Below are 27,583 nucleotides of genomic sequence, written 5' to 3' on the forward strand. Positions count from 1 at the left end.
ATAAGCCCTGTGTTGACCTGCAAAGGGAGACGGGACTCTGTAATTTTTCAGTTGAAATGACAGACCCGATCTCCTCTAACACAGGTGTGGGAAAGCTGATAATGCGTCACCTCTGGAAAACAAAAGGGAGAAAAATCGAAACAGAAAACAACTCCCAAAAAAAGTAATATAAATTATGTTTACTGTAAAGACCAAAATTTTCCAGCAAGTCCAACCACTACATATCTTTAAAGTAAGTGAGAAAAAGAAGCTGGAGATAAGTGAGAGGAAGGATGCTGGAGCATCTGCCCTGTCTGAAATACCTCCAGCACCTGGAGGAACAGGTAAAAGAACCCGTTTCTTGTCTGTCAGCGCACAGAGGGACCCGTGCTGGGGATGCGGCTCAGGACGGACACGGACCTGGCCGTTCTGTCCCAGGGTGGGGAGAGGCAGGAGACGTATTTTGACTTCTGGAACTCTTCAGCAGAATAAATCCCTGAGGGTGATCCCAGAGGCTGCGCTCGCTCCCCAGGGACAGTCCTCCGAGCCCACACACTGAAGAAGGGCCAAGTGAGGAGAAACAGAGACCAATTTCTTGCCCAAAGAGATGCTGGAGGCACTCCTCCAGCAGCACAAAGACTCCCAGGGCTGAACAGGTCACCACAGTCTGCTGCCACCAGGAGCCTTATGGGGCTCAGGACATTTCACCTCTCCCTCTGCTCCCTCTGTGCCATCTCAACGAGTTTCTTCCCAGGGTGACCGAGCCATATCAATACCCATCCCACCACAGCTGGCTACACTAACCCCACCATCGCTCCCTCCCCAGCTGGGACATGCCCTGCTGCTTCCAATGCTGAAACCTCCTGAGTCCCCGGGTCCCCGAGCAGAGCCTCCCTTGGCACAGGAACGGTAGCCAGCAACGGGGACAATGAAGATGGCCACAGTGAAAATGACCTCAGGTCTCCCCATCCCCACTATTGTGCACAGAGGTGCTGCAGGCTCTGCCCAGAGATCCATGCCCATCTCCACCAGTGCCAACACCTCGAGATGTTCAGCCAACATACAAACTGATGTGCCGTTATCACCACTCTTGACCACCGTGTTGCCTCTCTTCTCTCGCCCACCTCCACTGGGGGATCGGACACGTTATCCTCTGCTGCTGGCTCCACCACTGGAACACCAGCATGGGTCCAGGTGCTGCCTCCTCTCCTCTGGCTGTTTGCTGGGACGGGCTGAGCCTGCTGCCAGGGCTGGCAGGAGGGAGGACAGCGTTTCAGCCCTCTGACGGAGGAAAAGGGGTAGTGGCATGGAGGAAAAGAGCGGCTGGAGGCTTTTCTGTGCCATGTAAACAGCATAATGAGGACACTGTGCATGTGGAAACATCTTTGACCTGAAAAGCAAGTCCAGCTGTAATTTCCAGCTCCTGCCAAGGGTGAGCACAGGCACAGAGCCCCCCAGCTGGGGCAAGGACCAAGACAGCTCTCCTGGCTGCTCCCAGACAACATGGGACAGGTAAAACCAGGGCGAGAAAAAACAGAAGAGATGCTAATGCTGTCCCACGTAGGCTGGCCCAGCCCCAGCACCTGGGCTGGGGACCCAGCCCTTGCCTGGGGACAGTGGCACACCCCCCAGCTGGACTTTTGGGGGTTGATGATGGGTCACCACAGTGACACTCAACCTCCTGGCTGAGCATACCTGGTGAGAGGCATAATCCTGGGGAGCCACAACCTCCGCATGCAGGAACTGGTGAGTCTTAGGCTAAGCTAACATCCCAGTCACTATTTTTCCAGCGGGACATGGTCCCTTGAGTCCTGCCCAGGTGGACCACAGCCTTGTCACAGGTATGTGACCTCGATGACATTGGGCTCAGAGCTCCTGCAGGGAAGGTGATGCTTGCAGGAGCACTGGCAGCTCACACCGGCCACATCCACGCTGGCCAGCTCCTGCTGGCAGGGCTGGGCAGGCAGCTTCTTCTGGGAGCCCAGCTTCTTCCAGTCCATGAGGTGTACCCCGTTGTCCAGGTCCTGCGGCATGGGCTCGTGGTAGAGGGTGATCTGGACGGTGCGGAGGTGAGGGCCATAGTGCACCGCAATGATGATGAAGACAGCCAAGAGGACGAAGATGACGACGATCACTGAGATCATGGGCAGGGCGTCCGATTTCTTCGTCACGCTCCTGACAATGGAGATGGGGGTGAAGGCAGCTGCATCCTGGGGCTCAGGCTGTCTCAGCTGGCTGCTGGGTGAGGACGTGTTCATGGCTGAGCAGGCTGACCTGGGACAGAGGAAGACAGGGTGGAAAGGGGTGACTGCTGAGCAGAGGTCATCCGATGTTCTTATCTCCTGCCTGCACCTGCAGTGGCCAGGGAATGGGATGATCCCATAAGCTCCTTCGGGCTTGCGGGACAGGGTAAATTTTGGTGGTTTTATCTGGGATTGTAGGACGGTGCCCCAGACACATTGAGCGAGGGAGGTGATGCCCTATGTTCCCTTGTCCCGGACACCTTCACCATGGGGCTCTCCCCTCCCCACTACACCTTGTTCCCTGGTGGGGAGCCCTCCACCCTCCACTCCCAGCCCCACGGTGCCAATCCAAGACCAAACCCCACAGGGACCTCCCTGGGAGACCAAACCCCACCAGAACACTCTGCGAGGCATCCCTGCCACAGCCACAAAATCCTGTGGGAGCCGGCACGGGTGGGAGCAGGGGTGGCGGGGGGGAGCGGAGGGAGGGAGAGCCCTCCGCAGCCCCGCAGGGGTACCTTAGCGTCCCTGCTGCATGAGAGTCATCACCTCCAGCGTCGAGGCTGGGGAGCTGGCAGCAGGACCAGCAGAAAAACCTCTGGGATGGTTCTTCAGTGTAGGTGCAGCCAGACTCACTTCAGAGGCTGCCACGTCATGTCTGGGTCCCACACCCCCCCGGGATTCCCCAGGGCAGAGGAGGAAGCACTTGCTCATCCCGCAGGCAGGAGAGGTGCTCCCTTACCTAGCTGAGTGCCACATCAGCACCACCGCCCCCTCCCTCGCTGCCACGCACCCTTGCCGGAAAAATCCCTCCTCTCGCCTGTTGCAAGACAAGCACCCTTTTGTTTAGGGAGAAAGCACCTACCCACTCCCCTTCAGCTGCAACCCCTGGCCGCTGAGCTGCAGGAAACCTCCCGCCTTCCACCAACTTGGTGTTAAAATTTAACGCGGTTAAGAAACCGGTGCTAAAAATCACCCTTCTGCATGTGAGCTCCTTGCACAGCCCAGCAAAGTGTATCCACACAACGCTCCAGGCTGGAAGGACCCTTGCCCCAGGAGATGATGCAGCCCCAGGGGTGATTTTCTCTGATGGGGGGTCCCACTGCTGCTGAAGAACCGTTCACCAGCATTGCCATGGCCAGCAGCAGCGCGAGCCCACAGCGAAGCTCTGGACCCTGGGACCCGCGCGGGGTGGCAGGCAGGAGCCAGCACCAGGTCAGTGCTCGTGCATCTCCCCTTGCACGATGGCCATGCGAGCAAGGCTGGAGGGATGTCCCCCACTCTGGCAGCACGTACCCTGCATGCAGGCAGGTACCCCTGGTCTGGGGATGCTGCACGGTCAGACCCTCTGCCACCAGAGTGACCCTGAGCACATCTCAGAGCAGAAAAGATGGATCCTTTACAGTTTTAGCCATTACAGAACACGTCTCCCCAGCTTTCCGTCCCAAAACAACACTGTTCTTACCTGGAGGCTCTCAGCAGATGAGCTGGGGTGAATATTTGGGCTGTCTTTCCTGCACATGGGGAGAACGGAGTGGGAAATGCCTCTTCTACCATCAAGCCGAGTGACCAGAAGAGATCTGGCTGCATGTTAGAGCTTCTGGGAATTTGCACTCATTTCAGGATTCAGTAAAACCTTAATCTACAGCATAATCTCTGAGCATCACATCTGTGCAAGAGAGAGGAAAAACGATGGGGGAGGCTGCTAACAGAGGTTTTGTAACAGCAAAGGCTGCTGTGGGATGCTGCCGGCTTTTGGCCTGATGATTTGCTTGGGGTTTTGGGAAGCGTTTGAAGGGACTCACTGAAATGCACAGAGCTGCACAGGGGATCTCTCCCTCTGTTCCTGCGTCCATCTCCCGGCCATGGAAAGCAAGGACCTTGCCAGCAGCATAAGACACCCCTCGATGCGCTCCATGCAGCGGAGCAGCTCCATTGCCCTCCTCTGAAGCTCTGCAGCTTCCCAGGGGGCTGCAGGAGGGGGCTGGACCAGCCCTTCGAGCCAGGAGACACAATCCTGTGGATTTGCATCCTGAGCACCTGCATGGACCTTCCAGATGGGTGGACACAGGAGCCTTTCCCAGGTGAGGACCCTAAGAACCTTCTCCTCCCCCCAACACTCATTCACATCCAAAACAGAGCAACTTGTTTCCTCTGAAGCTGGAACTATGCCAGCAGTGGACAGACAGACACACAGACAGACAGACAATATGTAGACAAGCGCATCACAAGATCGGTGCCAAGAAACCAAATGCCCTGAACCCCTTGGGCTGGAACAGGGGCAGCACCGGCCCAGTTTTCCATTCCCTCCCCTTGTTGAGGAACTTGGGTTAGGGTAAGCCAAAGCCTGCCACGTGCTGTGTCCCCTGCAGGGAAAGATGTTGCTGCTACCTGAAAAACAGCATCCCAAACCCAGCATCCCCAAACCCAGCATCCCCAAACCCAGCATCCCCAAACCCAGCATCCCCAAACCCAGCATCCCCAAACCAGCAAGTCCTGGTGCCCAGACATGCTTGAGCTGCACAGGGGAGCACAGGGCATGGGGTAGCACCAGCTCTTGAGTTACCCCGGCCCCACAAGGAACAAATATTTCCAGATTCCTCCTGGAGATGTTAAGAAATCCCCTCTCAGGTGGGGAGGGAGGACTGGCTCCTCCAGCAGCTCTTAGCCCAGGAAGGGCCAACGCAGCCTGCAGCTCTCACGGCTGATGTGCGGAGTAGATTTGACCTGGGGTGCACATCCTCATGACAAACAAAGCATCTCCCAAAATACTCAAGCACCATAAAGAAGCCACTGTGGCCCAGAGCCGGGCAGGCCTGCTGTGATGCTGCTCTCCACTGCTATGAGAGCCGAATCCCCCAACAAACTGATGGCGAGGTTTCCTTTGCCGTCGGTAAGCGATGTCTCACATCCTCTCCAACCATAATGGGCTAAAAAACACAGTTCCCCTGTGGATTCAGCCCGTTTCCTTCTATTCTTTAACAGGAAACTCTGTGAGAGTCAGACCAGGCATGCAAATCGCTCCTCACCCTCTTGTCCCTCCTGGGATGGACAGAGCCTTAGCGAGGCTGCAGAGCCACAAGCCACCGAGAAGATGCTGGCTCCATCCGTCCATCCGCTCCTCTGGCTGTTCGGCTGCATGCTGTTCCGAGGTGAGATGCTCCGCTTGCACTCTGGGGAGGGGGAAGCGGTGCTGGACAGGTGGATTTGGGGAGCTCAGCGTCACGGCGGGCACCAAGGGGAACTGGCCAGAGGTTGGAACATGTAGTAGCTGTCATGGGGAAGCTCAGCCTTTAAATTCAGGAGTCAGGTTGCTGGGAAAAATGTGGCTGTACCAGGCTTATGGGGTTTATTTGGCACCACTGGAATAGAAGAACTTGTTTCTTGATTTAAAAAAGGAATGAGATCTGAGATGCTGAGGCATTTTGTAGTAAGTGACTTCTGTCAAGTAAGAGTAAAGGTAGAACACTTAAGTGTACATTATTTTCCTCAGAAATGCTTGTTCCTTGACTGATTTGAATTTTCCACTCATCAATATAAATACAAAGACCACATGCAAGACTCATGTAGAACACGCCTCGCCCTTATTGTAATACTTGTGCTCCTTTGTGATAATTCTGCTTGAGCTTCTCTTTCCCGCGTGAGCCGTGGTGTGGGATGAAGGAACCAGTTTCCTGCTCTGAAGGGTGACAGGTTGTTTTTTCCTGCATCGTCAGGCACCTCTTACATTTCTGGCAGCTGTGGTACCTAGGAGTTGAACTGCATTCAAAGGAATATAGACTGCAACATCATTGCCAATTCCAATAGACAACCACCTAAAGATAAGGTGTCTCCACCCCGAGGCTTTTATCATTAAACCATAGAAGTTGCCTGTGGGTTACAGACACTGTGCTGGTAATAATGGGATTTTTGAAAAGGCAGAGAATATGGAAACCAATTCATTTAGTAGCTGTTTAATTCTGAGAAGTAAGAGCACATGGATTGGAAAATGTCTCTCTTCATCAGAGGGCAACACTGCGGCTTCGGCAGGGGGGTGCACTGGGCTGGCTACCAGCCAAAGGGCAACGAGGCCACACTGCGACACTCCTTAATGCTGCCCAGAACGTTGGTTTTCACTTAAAACTACTCGGTATGGTTTGCGTGGGAGAGGAGCAGCACAGAGGCTGTCAGGCACCTCCTCTGGCTTGGCTGGACGTGCCCAGCCCCCTGCCCGCTGCAGGACCACCGGCCGCCGTGCCCCCACAGCTTCGCCTCCCAGGCGGACCCGGCAGCTGCAGCATCAGGGGGAAGGGATGCCACCTCCACTCCTCAGTGCGTCATTTTGTCCCCTGCAGTCTGCCTAAAACCATGTTGTGAGACCACTCTCCCTAGGTGTGCCTGGCAGCTGGTGCCAGACCCCGCAGGGCCAGGACCTACTGCCGATGCTCGCTGTGCATCAGCTGGTGCTGCAGTTGCATCTCTCTCTGGCTTCACCCAAAACCACCAGCCTCCCCCCCCGTCACTGTGCGTTCTCTCACCGTTTTGCATTGATCCGACAGTTCTGAAATGGCTTTTTAAATTTTAGAGCAAAGTCACTAAGGTGGTGCAGCACCCGGAGGGAAAAGCTTCTGCGCGAGGCAAAGCAGCTGGCTTAGCGAAGGGGCAGAGACAGGATCAGCGATGCCGCTGGCTCCCTGACACACAGGCAGCTGGGGAAGGGAATTAGGGGCTCTTGAACAAGACAGAAATGCTCAGAGGTCCCCCTGCACTCGAGGAGATGGAGGTAACCTTGCAGGAGAGACAGAATTTGCTTTGGCTGGAAACTATACCTGCCTGTTTCCACAAGGCCTTTCCCGCCCCCCTCATTATTTTACTTTGTGTAAGTTCATTACTTTATTAATGAATTTATTATTTCTTAATTTAAACTCCTAAGCTCTCAGTTATTTCTAAAGGGAGGTTCAAATACTGTTATTTTGAAATTGCTGAAGTGGGAAGGTTTGGAACATTTCCAGCCTGTTTTTCCTCCCCCAGAAACACTTAACAGAAAATTTGTCCAAACAAACCTCTTCCCATGAACCGTTTCCATTACAATGGGCCGGCATTTTCCAGACAAAAGATTTCCACTGAAAAATTCCTGGTCAAAGTCAATGAGAACCCAGCAGGATTTTTCCACTGTCAGTCACTCCATCCACTGCTCTCCTACCTACACCACAGCCAGTGGATGGATGATGCCGAGAGGAGCATGGTATGTCAAAAACAAGTATGCATGGTGATAAATATTTTCAATAAAATCAAAGACATGGGGTGCAGCTAGAGGACAGACATTCAGCTACCAGGAGACCTTCCAGATACGGTACTTGCATCCCTAAACCAGGGCATCCACTGCATCCTAAAGCTGATTCCTTGGACCAAGGGGAGGCCAGCACACCCCTGACCTGGTGAACCCGGTGAAGGAGGGAGGGAGGAGAAATGTTTGTTCACAAAACAAACTGCTCCCTTCTAGTAACACGAAACCCCACAGATGACTCTGCAAATCTGACTGAAGTAGCCAGAGACAGTTTCCAGGAATTATGTCCCATTTACAATAGGTGAGTCAACAACAGGTGTCCTTGGAGGGGACGGTGCTGGTAACCTAATGCCGGCAACGCTCCTGCTGGGAAAGCCGAGGCACAGGCTTAAGCCCAAGGTTGGGAAAGGGAGATGGATCTGTTTCTTGTGTAGCACCAGCACACGGCACCATGCCAAGCCTCGGCTAGAAGGTCTCATTACTCCCCTTCCCAGAGGAACCCACTCAGCATGACCCAACCAACACAACAAGGAGGAACCTCCCATTTGGTCTTTTTTGTAGACTTAAGGGCAAGGGGGTGCTGGTTTTACCTTTCAGCTGAATCATCCCAGCACAGCAGAAAATTCCCCTCTAGTATCCCTGGTTGCGGTGCTGTTTGGAGATAAAAACGTTTCAAGGAGACTTTGCCCTAATGCCGGTAGCTCGTGAAACTTGCTGCACACCTGATGAAACACCAGGACGCAGTGAATGCCTCTGCCTTACTAGCAGTTGGATTTCAGAGATTAGGGAGAATCTTCTTACCCCGTGCTGGTGAGAACACACCGGCTTGGGACCCCATTCCCTGAGATCAAGGTTTTGCTGGTCTGAAGCACAGGAATGGGACAGGGACTTTGTAGTACAGAAGCGAAGCTGGTGGCTTGGGCTTGCCACCCTGCACAAAGAGCAGGCAGAGAAAGCTCACATGGAGCTGTTTGTGGCAGCAGTGTGGGTCCATGGAAGTGTGGAGCATGTCCGTTCACGCTCCAGAGCAAGCCAGGCAAACCCTTCTGGCACTGGGGACAGCCACCACCAGTTCTGGGCAAGAGACAGGAGTCAAGGTGGGTCTCCCCCACCTTTCCCACCATCACCAGGCACAGCTGCAGACTCCACATGCTCCCGAGGGCAGCACAGCGCTGGGCGAGCAGCTCCAGACGTACGATACAATAAGCTCCTCTCATACTTCAGCTAGAGGTGACTCTGGAGTTGCTACAATTCTTGGAATCACACTGAAATTAGTGTAATTATAAATGAGGGAGAAACATGTCACCGCTAACAATGCACCAGATGGAGACACAGGACCCCTAGGCTTTGTGTCTGCCACTTATCCCAGACACGTAATGCTCCCGGTGCCCCCAGATATGAAACAGGGATAATAAACCAACAACCTCTTCCATATAGTGCTTTGAAATCTGGGAATAAAACCTAGGCGGTGTCACCAGGGTCACTCACCAAAAATCTGGACTCAGATGAAGCCTGTCAGGCCAAGATGCTTCACCTGCCCTTTAGCTGCCACTTCTGCAAGACTCAGCACTTCAGGCAGCAGCTGCACGGTGCCTCCAGCACTGCCGTGCTGAAATGCCTGCATCCAGGGACCTCCTTCCGCTGCTCCCTGGTGTTAAGCCAGGAAACTTAAGAAAAGAAAATGGCAAGAACAGGAATTATGAGAAAGCCCTTTGCCACCAACCCCCTACACACCTTGCCTCCTGAGTCACTAGGTGGGAGCTGAACCGATCCCAGCAGATCACGCTCCTGCATGGTGGTTCACAAACACATTTTTGTGCACAGCCTGGCTGCTACCAGCAACATCCAAATAAACCTGGGGAATCTTAGAATTACTTGAAAGAAGAACGAATTTGTGAATAAACTTGGAAACGGTAGCAAAGAACCGACATGAACTCGGTGGAAGCAAGACAGGCCTGGTGGGCACCTGCCATGATCCACCACCTTGGCTGTGCTGCTGCAGGGTATGGTAACGCATGTGCTGTCACAGAGCTCTGCAGATGCCTGTCCGGAGGTGCAGCACACAAACAAATACAGCAGGTGATCTCCTGCAGCAGCTGGAGCACAGAACATTTGGAACAAAATCATGCAAACTGATGAGGACTGCCTGCGAGGTGGCCTGTGTACGGCAGCACCTTGGCTGGCAGCCGCATCAAGCAGCACTGCCGAACCAGCCTGCAGCCCGTGACGCTTCTCCTCTGCACCTCAGTTTCCCCATCCACAGAAAAGAAAGCAAAGCTAACACTGCCCCTCTCTTCTGCAAAGTGCTCTGAGATCTGCTGATGAATAATATTATTTTTTTAAAAAACACAGGTAGGCAAAAAGCACATGCTGGGCTCTGGCTCCCACCAAGCCTGAACAAGCGGTCTCCCCATCTTTCATTTGAACCGTGCATGGAGTGATTTCCTCCTCCAAAATCCCGGATCCAGCACCAAACCCTAGGAGCAGCATAGCCAGGAGAAGGGCAGGACACACATTAGCACTAGCACAAAGACCGGGAGCAAACACAGAGCTCTAAAACAAGCAGGTCACAGAGGAAACTGGAACTAGCAAGCAGCTGGGAGGGTGACAGTGCAGCAGCATGGTGGAGCAAGTGTTTACTCCCCAAACACCATGGAGCAGTGGTGGTGCAGCCAGCAGAAAAGCCATGCCACCTCCCTCCTCCAGAAACAACCACTTGTTGTGCAAAAACCAGACGTCAGCACGCAGGGTGATGTGGCAGAGCCTGCTCCGTGCATGTGGTTTCCCCACATTGTTTGTCTCCTGGCTTGTTTTCTACATTCAGGTGGTTTTTAATTGACTTCCTCTAAGATCTGCTTCCAGCACAGCGCACCAGAGAGGAGCACGGAGCGTGATGCTCAGAGAGGATGCCCAGGCCTGGGTACAGCCCTTGAGGAGAGGCAGAGGAAGGCAAAGATTAATTTTAATTGCTTATGAGATCCGGGTTTAATTCCTGGCTCTCTAAACTTTCCACAACACTTTGGCCGAGTCATTACAATTCAGAACCACTTGGCAGTGAGCTGCCAACCCCCCCATATCACTTGGGAATTAGATGCTTAAATACCACTGTGGATCTGGGACCTGATCCGGGCTGCCAGTTACCCAGCCTGCATAACAACATTTCTCTCTCTCCTCCACATCTCCACCTTACCTGTTCTGCTGTGAGACCCTCAAGGCAGCAGCGCTTTTTTAGGCACTTAATAAAACGAGGCCTAGGCTTTTGCAGAGCTCTCTGCTTTCCGGGTTTCCTAATACAGCATTTTTTTCCCCTGTGAAACTCCCAAGAATTGGGGGGTGTTGCTCTCCTCTGCTTCAACAGCTGCTGTTTCACCCAGGAAACAGCTGCACTTGCATTAAGCGGTCGGTATATTTTTGTCATGGGTCGTTTGACAGAAGTGCCAATATATGAATTGAAAAGTCTAATTTTAGGTTGCTAGGTTTCTTTTCTAAAGCATCTGTTTATGCAACCTGCAAGCAGCGGGTGACGCCAAGGCTGGCACAGCCAGGCTGCACAATGCCACAGGGGCTCTGCAGCTCCCTGTCATGCAACGTGCCACCCAGGGGCAGGCAGGACATCACCACACCTCCCCCCAAAACTGCCAGGGAAGAAGAGTCCAGCAAGTCCAGGGTTACACATCATCAGGGATAGACGGTCCCTCTCCATCACCCGTTCTGTGTGGACAGGACCCGTCCCAGTCCCTGTGCCTTCATACTAGTGTCAGAGATGCTCCCCGGTGACTCCATCCCTCTATGAATACAGGCTGCACAGCACAAGCCCTTCTTGTGCCTGATCTAAACCCCGATGAAGCGTTTCCAACAGCTGGCCGATGCTGCTATATACGGAGGCTCTGACAAAGACTGAGTTTTTTAAATCTTAATAAATTCAGTGCCTCTCTTTGGTCAGCAGCTGAAGAAATCGCTCTTTAAATGCCTATGATTGCCAAAAATAATACCAAAGCAGAAACATCTAAAATTCACCTTTCTTTTGGTTTACATCATCCTCTTTTTGTGCTGAGGAGCAAGTGGGATGAACTGCTGGCTCTGGGAACATCTCAGCTGCCGTGAGAGAAGGCTCCATGGCGAGACCCCTCTGCTCTCAGTCTAACACTCACAGAACAACTACCACAAGTAACAGAAAAACAAAATTCCCCTGCTCATCCTCTAGAAAAATTAACCAAAACGCAGCTAGTGCTGGGTCAGAGATTAAATGCACCTGCAGCTCCGATGCGCTCCTCTGCAGCAATGTGACTCTGGTGGGTAATTAGGGGTTTCCCATTACAGCAAGAGTAGAAAGCTCTATTTCCCATTGTAAATCCCTCAGCAAGCTCCCCATCTCCACCTAGAACTGCACAATCCAGCTATAAATCACTTGCACCCAAACACGTAACAAATATCTTGGCAGTGCTTATGCTCAATGGCAAGTCATTTGAATGGCTTTGATGTTTATTGCAATTACAGCTGTGCTGGCTGCGTCCCGATTATTATTGTCAGCCAGGGCCCTTCACAGAGGGGAGCACGGCCGAGCTGGCGGCGGCACCGGGAGGAAACAGTTTCCAGCACGGTTTGCACGAGAGTCCCCCAGGGACGTCTGCAGGGAGCTGGGGCGCGTGGCACTGTTTTGTTCGTACCCACCCTGCTGCCCAGCCCCGCGGTGGGACCAGGGTCTCTTCCTGCTTCGCACACGTCAGTCCCCCCCCGAGGTGATTCAACCAGGATGCTCAGCACCTTCACCGAAAGAAAACACCTAATATAACAGGACTTTTGATTATTTGAGTTGGCAGGAAAGGCATAACAAGCAGCAGTGAGCAGGAGTCAGAGCCACGCTTGCTCTGCTTTGAAGTAACATGCAGTTGTGTTTAGAGGAGCCAGGGCCATTTATTCCCGAGTGAAGTGCCAAAAGGGGACCTCCGTCCCTCAGCCTCTTCACAGCAAGACCGGTCACTTCTCCACAGCAAAGCTCAAACATGGCAGACGGGGGCAAGCACCTACCTGGCCAGGTGAACTCCAGAAGCTGAGCACTGGAAAATCTGCTCATTGTTCTTATTTACAATAACCCCAAGGTTTAGTTTTTGCAAACAGAGAACTCCTGTGAGCCCATACTCTGGTGTGACCTTCAGCAAAGCGCTGAGCTGTGGCAGAAGAAAGCGTTAAGTAGCATCCTCTTCCTCTTACCCTAGTGCCAGGGATGCCGGAGTAGCCCACAGGATGGTCCCATCAGGGATGGCGGGACAGGGAAATGTCACCTCCTTCACCCTCAGCTTCCTCCCATCCCCAGAGGCTCTGTTCAAGCTCTCTGATTTCTTCTCAGCTGCACCAAAAATGGTGGAATAAACAGCCAGCTCAGCACCTTTATTCCCCTTTTCATTCCACAAAGGCTAAGTTTAGACAATAGCTCTTTCTTCAGCAATTCTTGATGCTTTCAATGTGCCATGTACACTAAAAAGCACCTGTGATAATTTCAACAAGAAAATGTGTTATAAGCAGCTTTTCTTCCCATGGGAAAACAAGACAATGGCTTCTGCAAGGGAATTATGGATAAAGAGGAGCTGTTTGAGTTTGGCAGCTGCTAGAGGATACTGGCCCCTGTGATGATCTCAGCACATTATTTTTTTGTGCTGAATGTATGGAGTATCTTAAAGCATTTGCAAACCAATGTCCAGAAACTGTATTGTAAAGCTGTTCAGAAGAGGAAACCCAGTGACAGAAAACTTGGCAAACTGGGTACTGATGGAAACAGCCCAAGTCGCTGCATGTTCTCCACAGAGTCAGCTGGGCCACTGGGGAGCAGGTAGCACCCCACAGCAGCCCAGGTGACAGGGCTTCAAAGGGGTGCATCCCCCTTCCTCAAAACAGGCATTTTACCTCTTTAAGAAGGGCAACTGTGTACCCAAAAGATCTTTTTTTCCATTATATTAGTGGATTTAGTAAGTGATGCTACACCTGTCCATACTCCTGTCTATGTTACTAGACTGATGCTCATTTAACCTGCTCTTCAAAACCTGCAGAGAAGGATATCCCATAATTCTCCTACACAATCACTCCTAGCAACTCACTATCCTTATGTCGAGGCAGTTTCCTCTTGCCCAGCCTCCCTTTGCTTTGTTGCAGTTAAAAGTCCTTGTTTTCTGGTCCTGTTCCAATGGATTTAGAAAACCAATTAGTCCCTTCCTCTGTATGTAATTAAAGATCTGATCATGTCTCCTCTTTCATGGACCAAACAAGATAGTTTCACCAGCCTGCTGCCAGTGAGCTAGGAGAGAAAAGCATAGAAAAGATCTGAAGAGTCAGGTCTGATTTTCAAAGCCAAATCCTATCTGGAAAGAGACCATGCCTTATTACGTATTCAGTGTGGTTTGCACACTGTTTTGGTTCCTGTTTGGCTGGGATCATTGTCTAAAGCCTCAGACAAAAAAACAATTATGGCTCCAACACAGTTAAATTGAGAAAAATGAGATCAATCAGGAGCTCACTACACCCAGACAGTTCCCAGGGGTAAGCTCTGAGCCAAGCCCTGATAGCCCACATTCACTAATGAAGCTAAATGAGGATGCTAAAGACTTCACTGCAGATACCCACCACTGTCAGGGCATTCATCTGACCTCTTTCAGACACCTACAGCATAGGTACCCACCACTAAGTTCATCACCTACATCACTTCTACGACTCCTGGCAAGAAATGGGACGTTGCAGGCTGTGGTTCCTCTAGCCACAGCTCGAGTAAGGTAGAAATCTGAAATAGGTAAGGTAGTAAGGTAGAGCTGTGAAATAGGTCAGAGCAACAAGGTTTTAGAAGTGCCTGGTCCTCTCTTTAGTGAGAAAGAGCCTGAAGGTGAGCTGTCTTATGGGAGATGTGAGAAGGGAGCAGGTGAGATGAACCTCACACACAGGAAGGACAGATCCTGGCTGTAAATGGGCGCACAAGCCCTGCTGTGCTCTCTCTGGCTGGTGCTGTGCTGCTGGAGCTCCCCTCCTGCCATCCCACAGGGCACGGCAAGTGCAAAGGCACTGCAGCTCCTCAGGACACAGCTGCCATGGAGCTCGGCGGCATCACACAGGCACAGCGAGCTGCAACGATTCAACCTTTACTGCTGTCCCTTTTTCTCCAAAACTTTCAGCTCTCGTGGGACTCTGGTGAGATGAATCACCGGTGGGACCAGATTCAGCTGGTTTCTGTAGCTGTAATAGATTTTCTTGCATTAATCTTAACTACAGGCAGCACCAGGATCACAGCAATAATCATTTAAAAATATCAGTTAGGATGTGCATTTCAAAACCAACAGACTCAAAGTCACCTTTTCAAAATTAAGCCAGCTGGGTTTGTTTTGAGCATTTAAAGTGCCTTTACATTTTCCAGTTCTTGCCTCCAAGTCTGGGAAACACTTTTTCCTATTTTAAATGGCAGTATTTTTAATTGACATCTCATCTAATCACAGGACTCCAGGAGCTGGGGCTTAAAGACAAACACCAGGGATCCTGAGAGTAGGCAACATGGGAGATCGGTGCAGGGATACTCTGTCAGAAATCCCAAACAAAAACACCTTTCAGTTGAGAAACTAGGGACTCAGCGCAACACCTACAACCCTGGGAGAGCAAAGCCTGGCGTGGACCTACAGAACTCTCCACCACGACCAGGGAAGGCAACTCTGAGTCCGTCCCCAGGCTGCAGCCCTCTTGCCGTGTCCAGATGTACACAGCCACAGGCTTCAGCCAGCTTCCCAGGATGTAAACACACAGGATAGAAGGAACAGACGTAGGACACAGGGAGGAAAACAGTCCCACCAGCTCGTGGAAGCCTTTACAAACTTCATCCACCCATTCATTAAGGTCTCAAGGGAACAAAGTGTTCAAATGCGCGTCAACTATTTAAACAGCTCCCGAACACAGCTCACACAGCCTTTCTCGGCCGACCAAGCTGGAGGCAAACAGCCACGGAGAGGGAATGACCCCCCTGATCATTGGACTGGATGATCTCAAAGGCCATCTCCAATGATTCTGTGATGCTATGTATACAGCCTTGCATTTTCCCTGTAACAGACGACTGCTCCCTGAAGGGCTCACCTCCACCTGGGAGGAAGGCATTTATCCTGCTGAATAAACTCCAGTGCTAATTTACTCAGAACCTGATAGTTTTGCACTCAGTATTTGCTATTACTTCTTTACTTTGTGGAAATCATGTATTTCAATGCCATGCCTACAGAAGATGAAGAAAACCCAAACCACACAGCCAGCAACATCACCAATGCATTAGTGACAGTCACAGATGAGCACCGCTGACGCTCTTACTCTTTCGTTTCAGGTACTACCGCCTCCACAGACTCCTCTGTCCATGCTGTAACAGGTACCTCCTGGGTTGTGATTTGCTTTGCATGTCTATTTGGATGTGAATGCACTTGCTTATGTGGGGCTGCAAATGGGACCCAGATTCAAAACTCCCATCTGCTGAAGCGCCTTCACCCAGGACCCTGTGCTGGCCACCTCTGTCTACCCCATCTAACATCCTTCACCCCCAGATCTCCAGGGACCATGGAGGCCATTGTGCCCCAGAGGATGACCTTGCCTGGCTCCCCCTTTTTGTCTGGAAGAGAGCAATGCAGCGTTCCAGGAAGCACAGTGAAAGCAGAGGGATCCTGCCTCATCTTTGCTCCCCATTTCCCAGCAGTTAGCATGCTCTCCTCCACGGATCCTCAGAGCCAAGGTCCATCTGCACACAGGTTCCTATAGCCAGTGACAAACCCTCTCCTTAGCATCTCTTGCCCGTGTCACCCTTTCAGCTGCGTTGGCTACAATGGCCCCTTTTTGGCCCATGCTTCAACCCACCCCAGTGGCGAACCCACCAAGGAGCATGTGGAGGAGATGTCACCTCTGTCTCTCTGCTTGTGTTACAGGTCAATCCCAATCAACACCACACAGCCCTGAAGTAAAGAACCATCCCTCAGGTAATGCTCATCTGGAGACCTAAGAGTGCAGCTCAGGGGCGTCCTGGCTCTTAACTGGACTGACCTCCAGCCCAGCTGGGCCACCAGCAATAGAAGGGGCTGTGAGACAGCAGGTTAGATGAGAACAGTGGTGGGGAAGAAGGAAATTTTGTGGCACAAGGGCTTCTGATCCAGTCAGCTCACCCCAGAGGGATCAAAGAGCAGGGATAAACCACTAAATCAAACAGGGAGAAGCAAGGCCAGCAGCTCACATCCGAGGGCAAACCCTGCATTTTGATTCTTGTGCACATAAAGGATGCGACTGCCCCGAGCCCAGGCCAGGAACTGGGCTGAGCAGTGTCCACGTTGCTGTATCCTCCTGCCTGCAATCACCCGTTCTGCCCAGCAGTTCTTCGTGCAAGGACCGCCGGGTGTGTGCAGCACGTGCAAGCACAGTGCCCCACATGCCAGGTCTGCCCTTGGCTCCTGGTGTCACGATGGAAGTAACAGCAAAGAAATCACTGTTGTAAGGGCTTCCCTGCATTACACTTGCTGTTCAATAGTGCTCTCTTGACAAGCCTGACCAAGCAAGTGCTTTTTTTTTTTTAAACTAAAAACTTCCAGTGTTTTGCACACCCTCAGCACCTCCCATACAACAGGTCAACATTTCTCCAAGAGGAAAAGGGAAGCATGAAGAGGCTTGTCCTAAACGGCAATGTTTGTGGCAGCACAGGGGCTGAACACTGCCTTAGCTCTAATTCAGCTATTCATGTTGGGAATTTTACTTGGTTACCTACTTTAATGGGAACAGCAATTAGTCATAAGGACAGAAAAATATTTAGAAGTAGTATGAACCTCTGAGGAGCTCCCTTTATTCTTTTTTCTGTACTCCTCCCTCTGCTGAAACCAGCTTCAGGACACTGCGACATCTATGTGGTCACACAGAAGCCCTGGAAATGGGCGTAGGGAGGTGTTAGCTGGGTTCCATGTTTCAGTCTGAAAATACACAAGAAGGGATCTCTCCAACTCCAAATGGTAGCCCGCTTGGATCTCTGGAGACAGATCTCCAGATGCCCTCCTCCAAGCTGTTTCTAAGCAGAGCTTGGGGTGAGCAGAGCTCCCGGAGGTAACGCTATGCTTCCTCCACAGAGCCTTCAGTAAAATCAACACCACCAACTGACTTGAATCTCAGCTCTTCTGTGGGTCAAACTACTACAGCCCAGACCTCCCCCATGACCACAACACTGCTAGCGTTGACTGCGCGAGGTACGTATGGAAAACTAAAATTTTTGCTCAGGCAGGACCTGCTTGTGCATCCTTTCTTATCCACGCAAAATTGGAAGCATCAGGAAGACTGGGCTAATCCATGCTATTCTGCTCACCCAGTAGCAGCAACTTTTGAATTTCTTTGAGTCTTTGCTAAAAGAGCAGCTCGTTCCAGCTCCCCAAAAGCACAGAGCTGGACACAACCACGACCTAGATGTCGCAGCTGCAAGCAAGCCCATACCAGAAAAGCCACATCATGCTTTACCAGGTAACATTTTGTGGAGCAGCTACACGCACCCCAGCAGACCCCTCCCAAGCTCCCCTCCCATGTTCACTCTCTAAATTGACCACACAGCTCGTTACCTGGACACCTTGATATTTGTTTGGAGGGGAAGTCTCACGTAAACAGGTTTTTACCCCATGGAAACCCAACTGCTCTCCATAGCAGAATTAGTAGCAGCTTCAAGAGTTAATTCTCCTTTCCCATGTTTTCTTTTCAGATGAAAAGTCTAGTGGAAGCAGAAGCACAGCAGCTTCACCACCTCAAGGTACTCTGTCCTTTTATAGAGTAACAGTAAGTTTAGATAATTTCATGGCAATTAGCTTCTTCAGTTCACATGGTGCATGTTATATAAGCACTAGTCTTTATCTTGGGGTTGAGCCATCAGTAACACCCAAAATCATGCCTGGTATCCTTGTAAGCAGTGATAAAACACAGGGGTGCACTTGAACAGTCAAAAGACTGATCTATGTTTAAGAAAAGGTAGCCCTTTTAACATCCCTTTTTAAAAAAATAATTTGCTTTTGACAGTTTGCTTAACCCCGCCTGTAAGCAAAAATTAGAGAATTCAGTAAGCGTTTTCGCAGAACAAAGGCTGTATCCAAGAGAGTGGGAAGACTGAAATCTGACAGCTGAGCTGATTCCCCATTAAAGACTCAGCCTCAAAAAATCTGCAACGGTCAAGACAGGAACCACCCTGCCTCTCCAAGTACCTCTCAGATCTTCTCTAACACAAGCAAGGTTAAAAACCCGTGGTCAGCTCTGCCTGCACAGATGTCCAACCAGCATGCCTGTGCCCAGCTAAGCCAAGAGCCCTTTGCATCAGAGCAGACTGCTATTAATTATAACCCTGCTTTATATCTGAAAAGCTCCATACATCTTTGACTATAGAAATGTTGCTGATGCTTCCAAAAGCGAGGTCTCCTGTTGTGCAAGACCCAACATTTCCCAGGGACAGAGTATCCATGCCAAGCTCAGCAAACCACAGCTTCTGCCCACCGCCCATGGCTAGAACAATTTCAGAACGAAACAAAGGGTTTAATGACTGGTGAAAAAACTGTACAGCAGTAGTCCCTGCTTCTCAGGACTGTTGTGCTCCATATGGTTTCTGAACCAGTTAAGATCTGTTATTTCATACCTTTTCCCTTTTTCACACCATTTCCCCTTTTTCTTCTGACTTTTGGCAAAATTAAATTCCAAAACAGAGATATTTTCTGCAGGACAGAAACCCTGGTTTCAGCTGCATGCCCTGCGCCCCAGTGTAGGGTGCCAGAAGCTGTTTCTCATTTCTCCAAGCAGCACATACTTTTGGCCAACACTGCTATTTGGAAGGTGGGGATGGAAAAGGAGGAAAGAAGATCCTACTTAACCTACAAATGATCTTCTGAAACTCTAAAGTATCATTTTTAGTCTCCTGGCAGGGCCTATAGCTACTCATTAAGATCAGTGCAGATAATCTGGCTGTTCAACACACATCCAGGACGAAGCAAAGGATTTTTTTTCCTCTGTACCGGTGAAATACAAAGGCTAGCTTTAAAGCAGCTGTCACAAATGAAACAGCTTCATTTAAGTCAGTTTATCCCACTGAGAACTGGAGTCTTTGCTCAGGCAAACCTCTATGCTGCCACAGCTAGTCTACATATGGTGTACAAGTTAGCCCAACTCAAACTAGCTTAATTACTTACAGATAACCCAGGACAGCACATGCACCTATTCCAATTCCAAGGACAAGCTGAACAGTCAATTCACACCCATATTCTGCAGAATTCCTTCCCCTAAACAGAATATTTTTTAAGTCTCAACATTTATGAGCAAATCTATAACCTTCCCAGTTCACTCTTCCAGTATTCAATTGCTGTATCTGCCAAAAAACTGCACCTGGGACTGCAGAACCTGAGGAGTTCATATAAGGGCATTTGAATGTTGGGTCCCTGAGTTTCTATTTGGACATGGAAAATAGTACAAAGTACGTTTGGTGGGAAGGTTTTAGCCCGAGTACAAATTCTGTGTTTTTTCCAGATACCATCAGCATTACTGTAAATCCATTCTCCTCTCCAGCATGCCCATTAATTCTTGATGATTAGATGACACTCAAGGACAAGACTCACATTCTGTATTTCTCTGTGCAGGTCAAGAGCCCAAGAGAAGTGAGAGTACCACAACATCAGCAACTCAAGGTGCCTTTTGCTTTCTCTTGCAGAGAGGCAATTACTGCTAGGTATTTTATAGCCCTTTACACAACCAATAGCAAGGCCATCACACTGCTGTCTTCAAGGCAGCATAGTGAATGGCCAGAAAGTACCCGGGGGATGCTGGCCATCCCATCTAGACCTTGAAAAGCCTGTAAAACTCCACATAAGCAGCACTTTGGGGGTAACGTGTTGAGCCTGGGAACAGTGGGTGTGAGTCACAGCAGGAAAGGTGCCACTGTGGCAAAAGGTTGCAAAAAGAGGGAGATGGGACAAACTCCCGCCTCAAACACACTGCCAGATCAGTCCTCCACCCACCACGCTCAGCTTCCTCACTAGGGTCCCAGCAGAAATCCCTGTGGATGTTCTCAGTTTGTCAGTAAAAAGGGGCCACACCAAGGCAACCTGATTCCCACGCAGGTAGTGGTCAGTTTGCTGTTAACATTGACGGGGCTGGCCAGGATCCAACATCATTCTCTTCAAAAAAGTGCAAGGGCATGTTAGGTCCTCGAGCATTGTTAGGAATCTTCTTCCCAACCTTGGAGGAAAGACTTTTCTATAAAGCTGCCTTTTCCTGCTCTTGTAGGCACCTCAAAGTCAGTCACCTCAACACCGAACTCCTCCGACTACTTGCCTGCGCCCACTCCAACGGATGATAAATCACCACTGACGGTGGCAGCTTTTGGTAAGGTCTTGTGCAGCCTGGCAAGAGGAGGGGGCTCTGTTTCAGCAGGCCATGCTCTTTTGGACACCCGGCTTCAAAGATGCTTCCCTGGAGATGGCTCCAGTTTTCTTCTTCAGCCTGCCTGATTCTGGAGTTTCCAGAGTGCAAGGGGAAACCCTTGAGAAAGAGACTTGTCACCAGCAGGCAATAAAGCACCTAATAAATACTCCCAGCCATGCCCCGTATACAAAGGACAATCTGAAAGTCCATCATGGCTACACCTGAGCTTGGCATCTTGCTCCCAGCACCAGCGTTTGCCCCAGCTCCACATTAGGACAAGACCAGGGCACAGATCATCCCATGCTATGCCTTGATTTCTGTGACAGGGTCTAGAATAAATACACTACCTGCCTGGAAGTTTAGGTAATTTTTTTCCTGCAAACCTGTTGGGACTGCATTCCCACCCTGCCTTACAGCTTTCCTCTGGATGCTTGCACCCTGCCTGGCAGGAGGCAGCCAAGTCCTCTGCATCCTTGAGACTGTGGAAAGATGAAGCAAGAGGTGCCATGCCTTAACCTGGCCACAGATTTGAAGACAGGCACAGGGTAGATTTAAGAGACCCACTCTGCCTTGGGCTATACTGTCCCCCTCCTCCATGAGGATGAGCAAAAAACCCAAACAGCTCATTTCTATCACACTATGGGAAGAAGTGTTATTTCAGAAGCATTTTAAAAAGTCAGGAGCTAACTTCCTAAGTATCACTTGCTTATATCCTCCAAGGGCAGCCATGAGAAGTCCTGAAGCAGTCTTAACAGGACAAAATTCCTGTGCAAAGAATAGTTTGATTTATCGAGGCCTGAACCAAACCTGCACTTGGCCACTGGTTTATGAGACAGATAATATCACTCACAGTCTTTAGCTTGTCTCTCCCTGTTACGTTACGTATTTATCTGATTTTATACACCTTTAGAACAAGATTTACCAACTGTACTAGGGACATGTAGACTTCAATCAATCCCCAGTGTAATCAGCAGACTTCTGCCCTCCTGGCACTGCCTTACCAATCAAGTACTCCTCAGAAGCCCTTAAGGCTAAAACACAAGACGATAAAGCCATTCACTCCAGTGACTATTTTCTTCTCTGCCTATTACGTACCATGCTCATTTTATTGATTTCCTACCTAAGTTTTGATGACAAAGTCTCTCCGCTACCCCAGAAGCCAAGGACAGGCACATTGTTATATCCCTTGCAGACAGTTCTTTTCTTCGTCCCCAGGTGTCATCAGCTTCATAGTTATCCTGATAGTGGTTGTGATCATTCTGGTCAGCGTGGTCAGCCTGAGGTTCAAGTGTAACCGCTCAAAGGACTCAGAAGGTATTTTCCTGGGATGATCTTGTCGTTCCCTACTCAAAATGTCATCATTTTCTACGTGGATTTGGCAATTCCTAAAAGATGCTTTCAAAAAGCTTACACAGTGGGGAGGTTTTGAAGGCAAACTGGAATGCAGATTCAGCAGTTAGGAATGTAGTGTGACCACCTCTTCAGAGCCCCAGCCCAGACCCATCTGCACAAGGAAACAGTCTCAAGTTTGCTACAGCTAAATGTGCAGATTTCCAGAGGTGGGCAGTTCTTCCAGCAAAAGTTTGACACTCATTTTCCCTAGGAATCCCATTTCCCACTAAGCAGTGCCCACTACAGGGAAAGGCTGCTATACAGCAAGACAGGTAACTGCCAAAAGACCAAAGGATGCTAGTGACTAAACAGGCAGCAAAGCATTCAGTTCTGCCTGTATGTCACATTAGTTGAAGAATTTTCTCTAATCGACTCTCAAGTATCCCCTGTGGTGTCTCTAATCTCATTTGGATTTCATTTATAACCCTGTACAACACAGTTCTGAAGACAGCCGACTTATTTTATTGCTTAGCTGTGATGTTTTCTCACCTGTACATCACCAACTGCTTTTCTCCCTCCAGACAAACACAAACCAGGAACCTCCATGGTATCAGAGAGGTAAGGCTGCTCACACTATTCACATCCTATTGAAAGTACTATTTTATTCCAGAACTAATTTTAACAAGGAGAAGAGTCTGGTTTGGTTATTTCAGGTGGAAGGAAGCATTTCAAGACATCTTTGAAACAGATTAAAAAAACCAAAATCAGCTTTGATGGCACCTCATCCTCTGCCTGATGCAGTTAAAGGTAGAAGTTCAATATTTAGGGGCCTCTTTTCAAAGCTGCACTGTTATCTGCAAAAACTCATCACCTTCCAAAAGCATTTTGTTTGTCTGTCTTTGCCTAGATACAGACTTGAGGTCTAAACTTGGTTTTCTGGGTCTCAAAGCAGCCTCAGTGAAATGAGATCAGGTCCCCAAAAATATCTTCCAAGACACCCCTTACTGTTCCCTAGCAAAAGCAGGATAAGGAAGCCCCAATCCAGAAATCTTTGGAAGAGAAGCATCAAGTGGAGGATGGTCCATCTGAACCCAATGGTCCAGCACTGCTACCCAAGAAGAGAGGCTGTACGTGGGAAAGCAGCAGGAAACAAGAGCAGGAGGCGACCAAAACATGTTGCTCTTACATTTCCAACTGATAGTTTCCTACCAAAATAATAAACCCTGCTTTGGCAAGAGGCAAGGGACACAGGGAGAAAAGTCCCTAAGTATTTAGGTGCCAAATTTGCATCAACATCAACGGTTCCCAAACATTCTTAATGATTGTGATCTAAGTGACCTGAGGTCAATTAGGCAGAACTTGTAAGAGCAGAGGACTGTGCCCCCGAGGCACCCTAATCCCCAATGACACCCAGTCTCCAGGCACTAAACAAATACTCCAGCCCTCAGGGTAGGGAGAAAGGGGAATCCCACCTTCCTAACACTTGTAACGCTCACTCTTGAGAGACAATGGCAATACATGATCAGCAGCATCAGACATAAAAATACCCAGTGTTCCGTTTGTACAACAAAAACTTAAGGGCATAGGACAGAGTGACACAGTAATGTTTCCTTTTGTTCCAGTTCTGGTAACAGCTGCAGGGCTAGAAAGGAATTCAGTCACTGAGAACCAGATCCAAACTGCTCCTTGATTCTGCCTACAAGTCCTGACACAGGTGACAATGGTGCTTTCTGACAGGCAAACCAGCCCCCCACCCAAATTTGTCTGAACACACTGCTTGTCTCCCCAGAGATCTCTGAACCTCTGTTCAGGCAGGCGATGGGAAACCGCGGCAGCAAGGATGGGCCTGAATCAGGACAGCAGATGAATGGGCAGTGCAAGTCAAGTCCAGTCCCATGTACCAGCCAGGCTCGGCCTTGCCTGTTTGCCTCCAGTTGTGTGCAAAGAAACTTCCCCCTTTCATTTTCCAGAGAATTTAATACTGCCTTCTCTTCTTGACAGCTGCTCGGCAGGCCCAAGCCAGAAGGATAATAGCATCACTCTGATCTCCATGAAGAACATCAACATGAACAACAGCATGAGTTACCCACCATCAGAAAAGGTTTCCCTTTTAAGCCTTGCTTTTTAGAGAGTTAGCTGGGGATTATTTCTCTTGCTGGATAAGAGCAAGCTTTTGAGGTATTTCTTGGCTCTTTTATTCCTTCGGAAAGATAAAAAACCTGCCATCAAACTCCTGAAGGTCCAAACTGGGTTCCAGTAAGCCTGGTGAGAACTTTAGGTGCCCATCTCAGATTTATCCAAGCTGCCTGAACTCAAGGTGTCAAGTATGGCTCACGTTTGTAGATGCCATCACCTAGGGCGAGCCAGCAAAGCTAGAGTGGTTTCTCATTAAATGAAAGGTAAATAAGCTACCCTTTGAGAAATCAAGGTCTCACCCTCTAGTCCAAGCTTACCCACTCCCGTTCCACAGGCAATGTTGAAGCACATTCCCATCAATACTCTCAGATGCATCCCACATAAGTAATTTGCATCATTTTCAGTTGTTTTAAAGCTGGGATTGAGTTTGAGAGGACACATTGCCCAACTTCTTTTGCTAGCCCAGACAGGCTGCTGATGCAAGTTTTGTTCTTTTTGCAGGTGCTATGAAGCCAAGGGCCCAGAGCTTGAAGCTGACACATGACAACCAGCAGTGACTTTCTAAGTTCTTTTTGGTTTGTTTTTTTTTCCTTTGAGGAAAGAGCAAGGGTGGACTTTATATATAAATTATTATGTCCTTTCTGATCAATACATTTACAGTAGCATCCCACATAGCTTCCCCACCTGGGGTCTAAGGGCTTTCTCCAGTTGCAGCCTGCCATGCGCAATGGCTGATATGTAACTCTGCTTTTGATAGGCCTTCAAACACTCAGACTATTCCTGCAGCAAGAAGCACCAAGGCACCATCCACTTTGCTAATAAACTGCTGCCTTAAATTAATGGCCTTTATAGTCTGTGCCAGGCAGTCACAGGCTCGTTAATCAATATAGCCCCACATCGAGTCAAACCTGTGCATTAGAAAAGCATGACCTGAAGCTGAAGGCCTAATGGGACTTAAACAGCCAAGTGCTAGATCAGATCCCAGCACAATTGCTCCAAGCCCCTTATCCTTGGTGCTCTCATTGTCCCCACAGCGGTGGGGATGATCATATACACCTACCTCACAGGGTTGTTGTGAGGCTACGTTAATCAATGTCTGTAAAGCATTTGGAGAGCCATGAATTAAAGGTGCTGCTGAAATGCAAACTGCCATCTTAAATACTTTATTATTAATAACTGAGCTTCAGGCAGGCAGATTTCTATCTTCCCACAGGCCCAACATGCTCAAAGAAGACTTATCTTAAGTGTAAAGAACAAGGTCTCTGCATAAACAGGGTTTTATCCGAGTGTAAAAAGGAGTGGCCGCAAGCAAAATGCCGAGCTACTTCAGCACCTGAAATATGGTAGCCTGAGTTTGCTGGAAGAGCTTCCACCTTCCATACCACAGCTTTCCCAGAGCTTCCTGACAGACCAGAAAAGCAGCATCCCCTTCCACAGATCAGCCAGCGCACCCACCTTACCTCAGCACCAAGAACCACCAGTGCACGACCAAGACGCCACGATAAGGGTCCTCCATTAGGCTCCACAGTGCAACAGCTCACGTTGGGAGTCAGCTGGTTCACAACGAAAGCCGGCTCAGGCCCAGCTGCCAGTCACTGCCTGACTACAGCAGAATACTTATCCTAAGCCGAGCAACCGAGGATGATGGAGACGTCAATACCCAGCCTCCACATGACCGTAAGAGAAATGATGCCCTGTTGGGTATTTCTGGAGGTCTCAGCTGCCTTATTCATCAGCCTAATGTACTGAAGCACTAACTCTGCCTCTGCCCATCTTCACCATGACTCCTGCTTGCAAGCTTCCCCAGCTCCACAGTCAACACAGACCTCCAGAGCACCTCGTCCACCCAGCAGCTGTACACTTAGATACTGCCTTCTCCTAACGTGAGCATCAACATCCATCAGCGCTGAAGGTTAACTGTGAAGTTAGGGAAAAAAAAAGATCTAGCCAAGCACTCAAAACAGGTATTGCTGCACACATTCCCCTGCACAGTTCAATGAAGCATAATAATTTAGCCTGATTTAATTTTATAGGATGGATAAGAGATGTTTACTGGAATGTGCAGTGCTAGAGGTAACTGTGCTTTGCAGCTGGCAATAAAGCATTCAGCAAAATAAATGCAACGTTTTCACAACTCCTGCTAAGATCCAACACACTTTAGCATATGCACCAGGCAGTTTGATAAGCTATTTTTTAATAAATGAAGCTTTTCTGGTACAATTCCTGAAAAGTAAAATGACATCACTCCACTCGCCCAGTCCCCACTTGACTGGTGAATTTGCTTAAGCACAAGATCCCTGGTGATTCCCACCTAGCTGCATCCAGACAGCTCCAGATCCCAGAGACCTGTGATTTGGTGCATGACGCATCACAAGTAGGTTTTTAGCTTTAGTCCCAGAAAGACACAACAAAGGCAGCTGGTGAGCACCTGTGATACCAGATGCTTCAGTGTCAAGCTTTAACAGACCTCCCCTCCTGCTGACAAGGAGACAAATCTCTCTAGACCTGTGAGGACTGCCCCGTGGAATCTTGCTGCTGTTTTACTTTTCCTTCAACCTCCTTCCTCCCATAGACTCTTGAGGGTCTTGACAAACAACCTGAACTTGCTCCATTGTAAAATCAATCTGTGCCCAAAAGCAGAGTCCCCGCTTTGACCTTGTTCAAAATAACGACTGAATGAAAAGACCCGTAACCCCCAGTTGCTGCTGCTCGTGTGAAAGGAGAGGCATTCTCGCACCTGTTGTGCTCCCACAAAGAATGCTGGTGGAAAACACCAACTCTTTCACACCATGAGCCCACCTCCCACAGCTCAGGAGCCCAAGTTAACTGGCCGGTGGCATGAGGGGAAGCAAGCAGTGGCGCCAGCCGTGCACACAGGCTGTGGGACAAGGCCTCAAAGGGTTTCCAACCAATCTTCGGCGAGGCAGCGCGTAGGAGGCCGTCCCCTCCTCACCACCACGGCCCAGCAACGTGCCCCACGGCCAGGGAGGAGCCCACGGTGATGCCATTCCCCAAGGCGGCTGGCTGGGCCCGGCCTAAGCCGCACCGCGGCAGGGGGTCCGGCAGGTGAGCCCCGGCCCACCCGAGCCACCTCCGCAGAAGACCAAGCCCCGCCGCCTGCCCGCACCCGCCGCCCAACGGCACTGCCATGACACCACCTAACCGCGCCGTGACGTCACCACACCGCGCCCTGATCCGCGCTGAAGCCCCGCCC

At 49.9% G+C, this 27,583-nt stretch overlaps 2 protein-coding genes across 4 annotated transcripts; one reads left to right on the plus strand and one right to left on the minus strand.

Annotated features, from left to right (window-relative positions):
* Window positions 1-176: 176 nt before the first annotated feature.
* On the minus strand, window positions 177-27,504 carry SMIM33 (small integral membrane protein 33). 2 transcript variants are annotated; one of them, XM_027779693.2, is made up of 3 exons: window positions 25,830-27,504; window positions 3,688-3,891; window positions 177-2,253 (listed from the first exon to the last, which is right to left on the minus strand). In XM_027779693.2, exons 2-3 carry the CDS (start codon window positions 3,810-3,812, stop codon window positions 1,815-1,817), a joined length of 564 nt encoding a protein of 187 aa, XP_027635494.1. In that variant the 5' UTR covers window positions 3,813-3,891; window positions 25,830-27,504; the 3' UTR covers window positions 177-1,814. The 2 variants fall into 2 exon arrangements, with proteins under 2 accessions (XP_027635494.1, XP_055667586.1); XM_055811611.1 differs by lacking the exons at window positions 3,688-3,891; window positions 25,830-27,504 and adding an exon at window positions 2,741-3,679.
* ECSCR (endothelial cell surface expressed chemotaxis and apoptosis regulator) lies at window positions 5,242-25,836 on the plus strand. Of its 2 annotated transcripts, XM_027779691.2 has the most exons (11): window positions 5,242-5,374; window positions 15,824-15,865; window positions 16,413-16,463; window positions 17,592-17,708; window positions 18,209-18,256; window positions 20,118-20,165; window positions 20,764-20,862; window positions 22,117-22,215; window positions 22,815-22,851; window positions 24,235-24,334; window positions 24,871-25,836. In XM_027779691.2, the coding sequence occupies exons 1-11, from the start codon at window positions 5,317-5,319 to the stop codon at window positions 24,877-24,879; spliced, it is 708 nt and encodes a 235-aa protein (XP_027635492.2). In that variant the 5' UTR covers window positions 5,242-5,316; the 3' UTR covers window positions 24,880-25,836. The 2 variants fall into 2 exon arrangements, with proteins under 2 accessions (XP_027635492.2, XP_013150693.2); XM_013295239.3 differs by lacking the exon at window positions 24,871-25,836 and having other exon boundaries at window positions 24,235-24,862.
* Window positions 27,505-27,583: the final 79 nt, after the last annotated feature.

The sequence above is a fragment of the Falco peregrinus genome, chromosome 8 (assembly GCF_023634155.1).
Source record: "Falco peregrinus isolate bFalPer1 chromosome 8, bFalPer1.pri, whole genome shotgun sequence".
NCBI classification, from domain to species: Eukaryota; Metazoa; Chordata; class Aves; order Falconiformes; family Falconidae; genus Falco; species Falco peregrinus.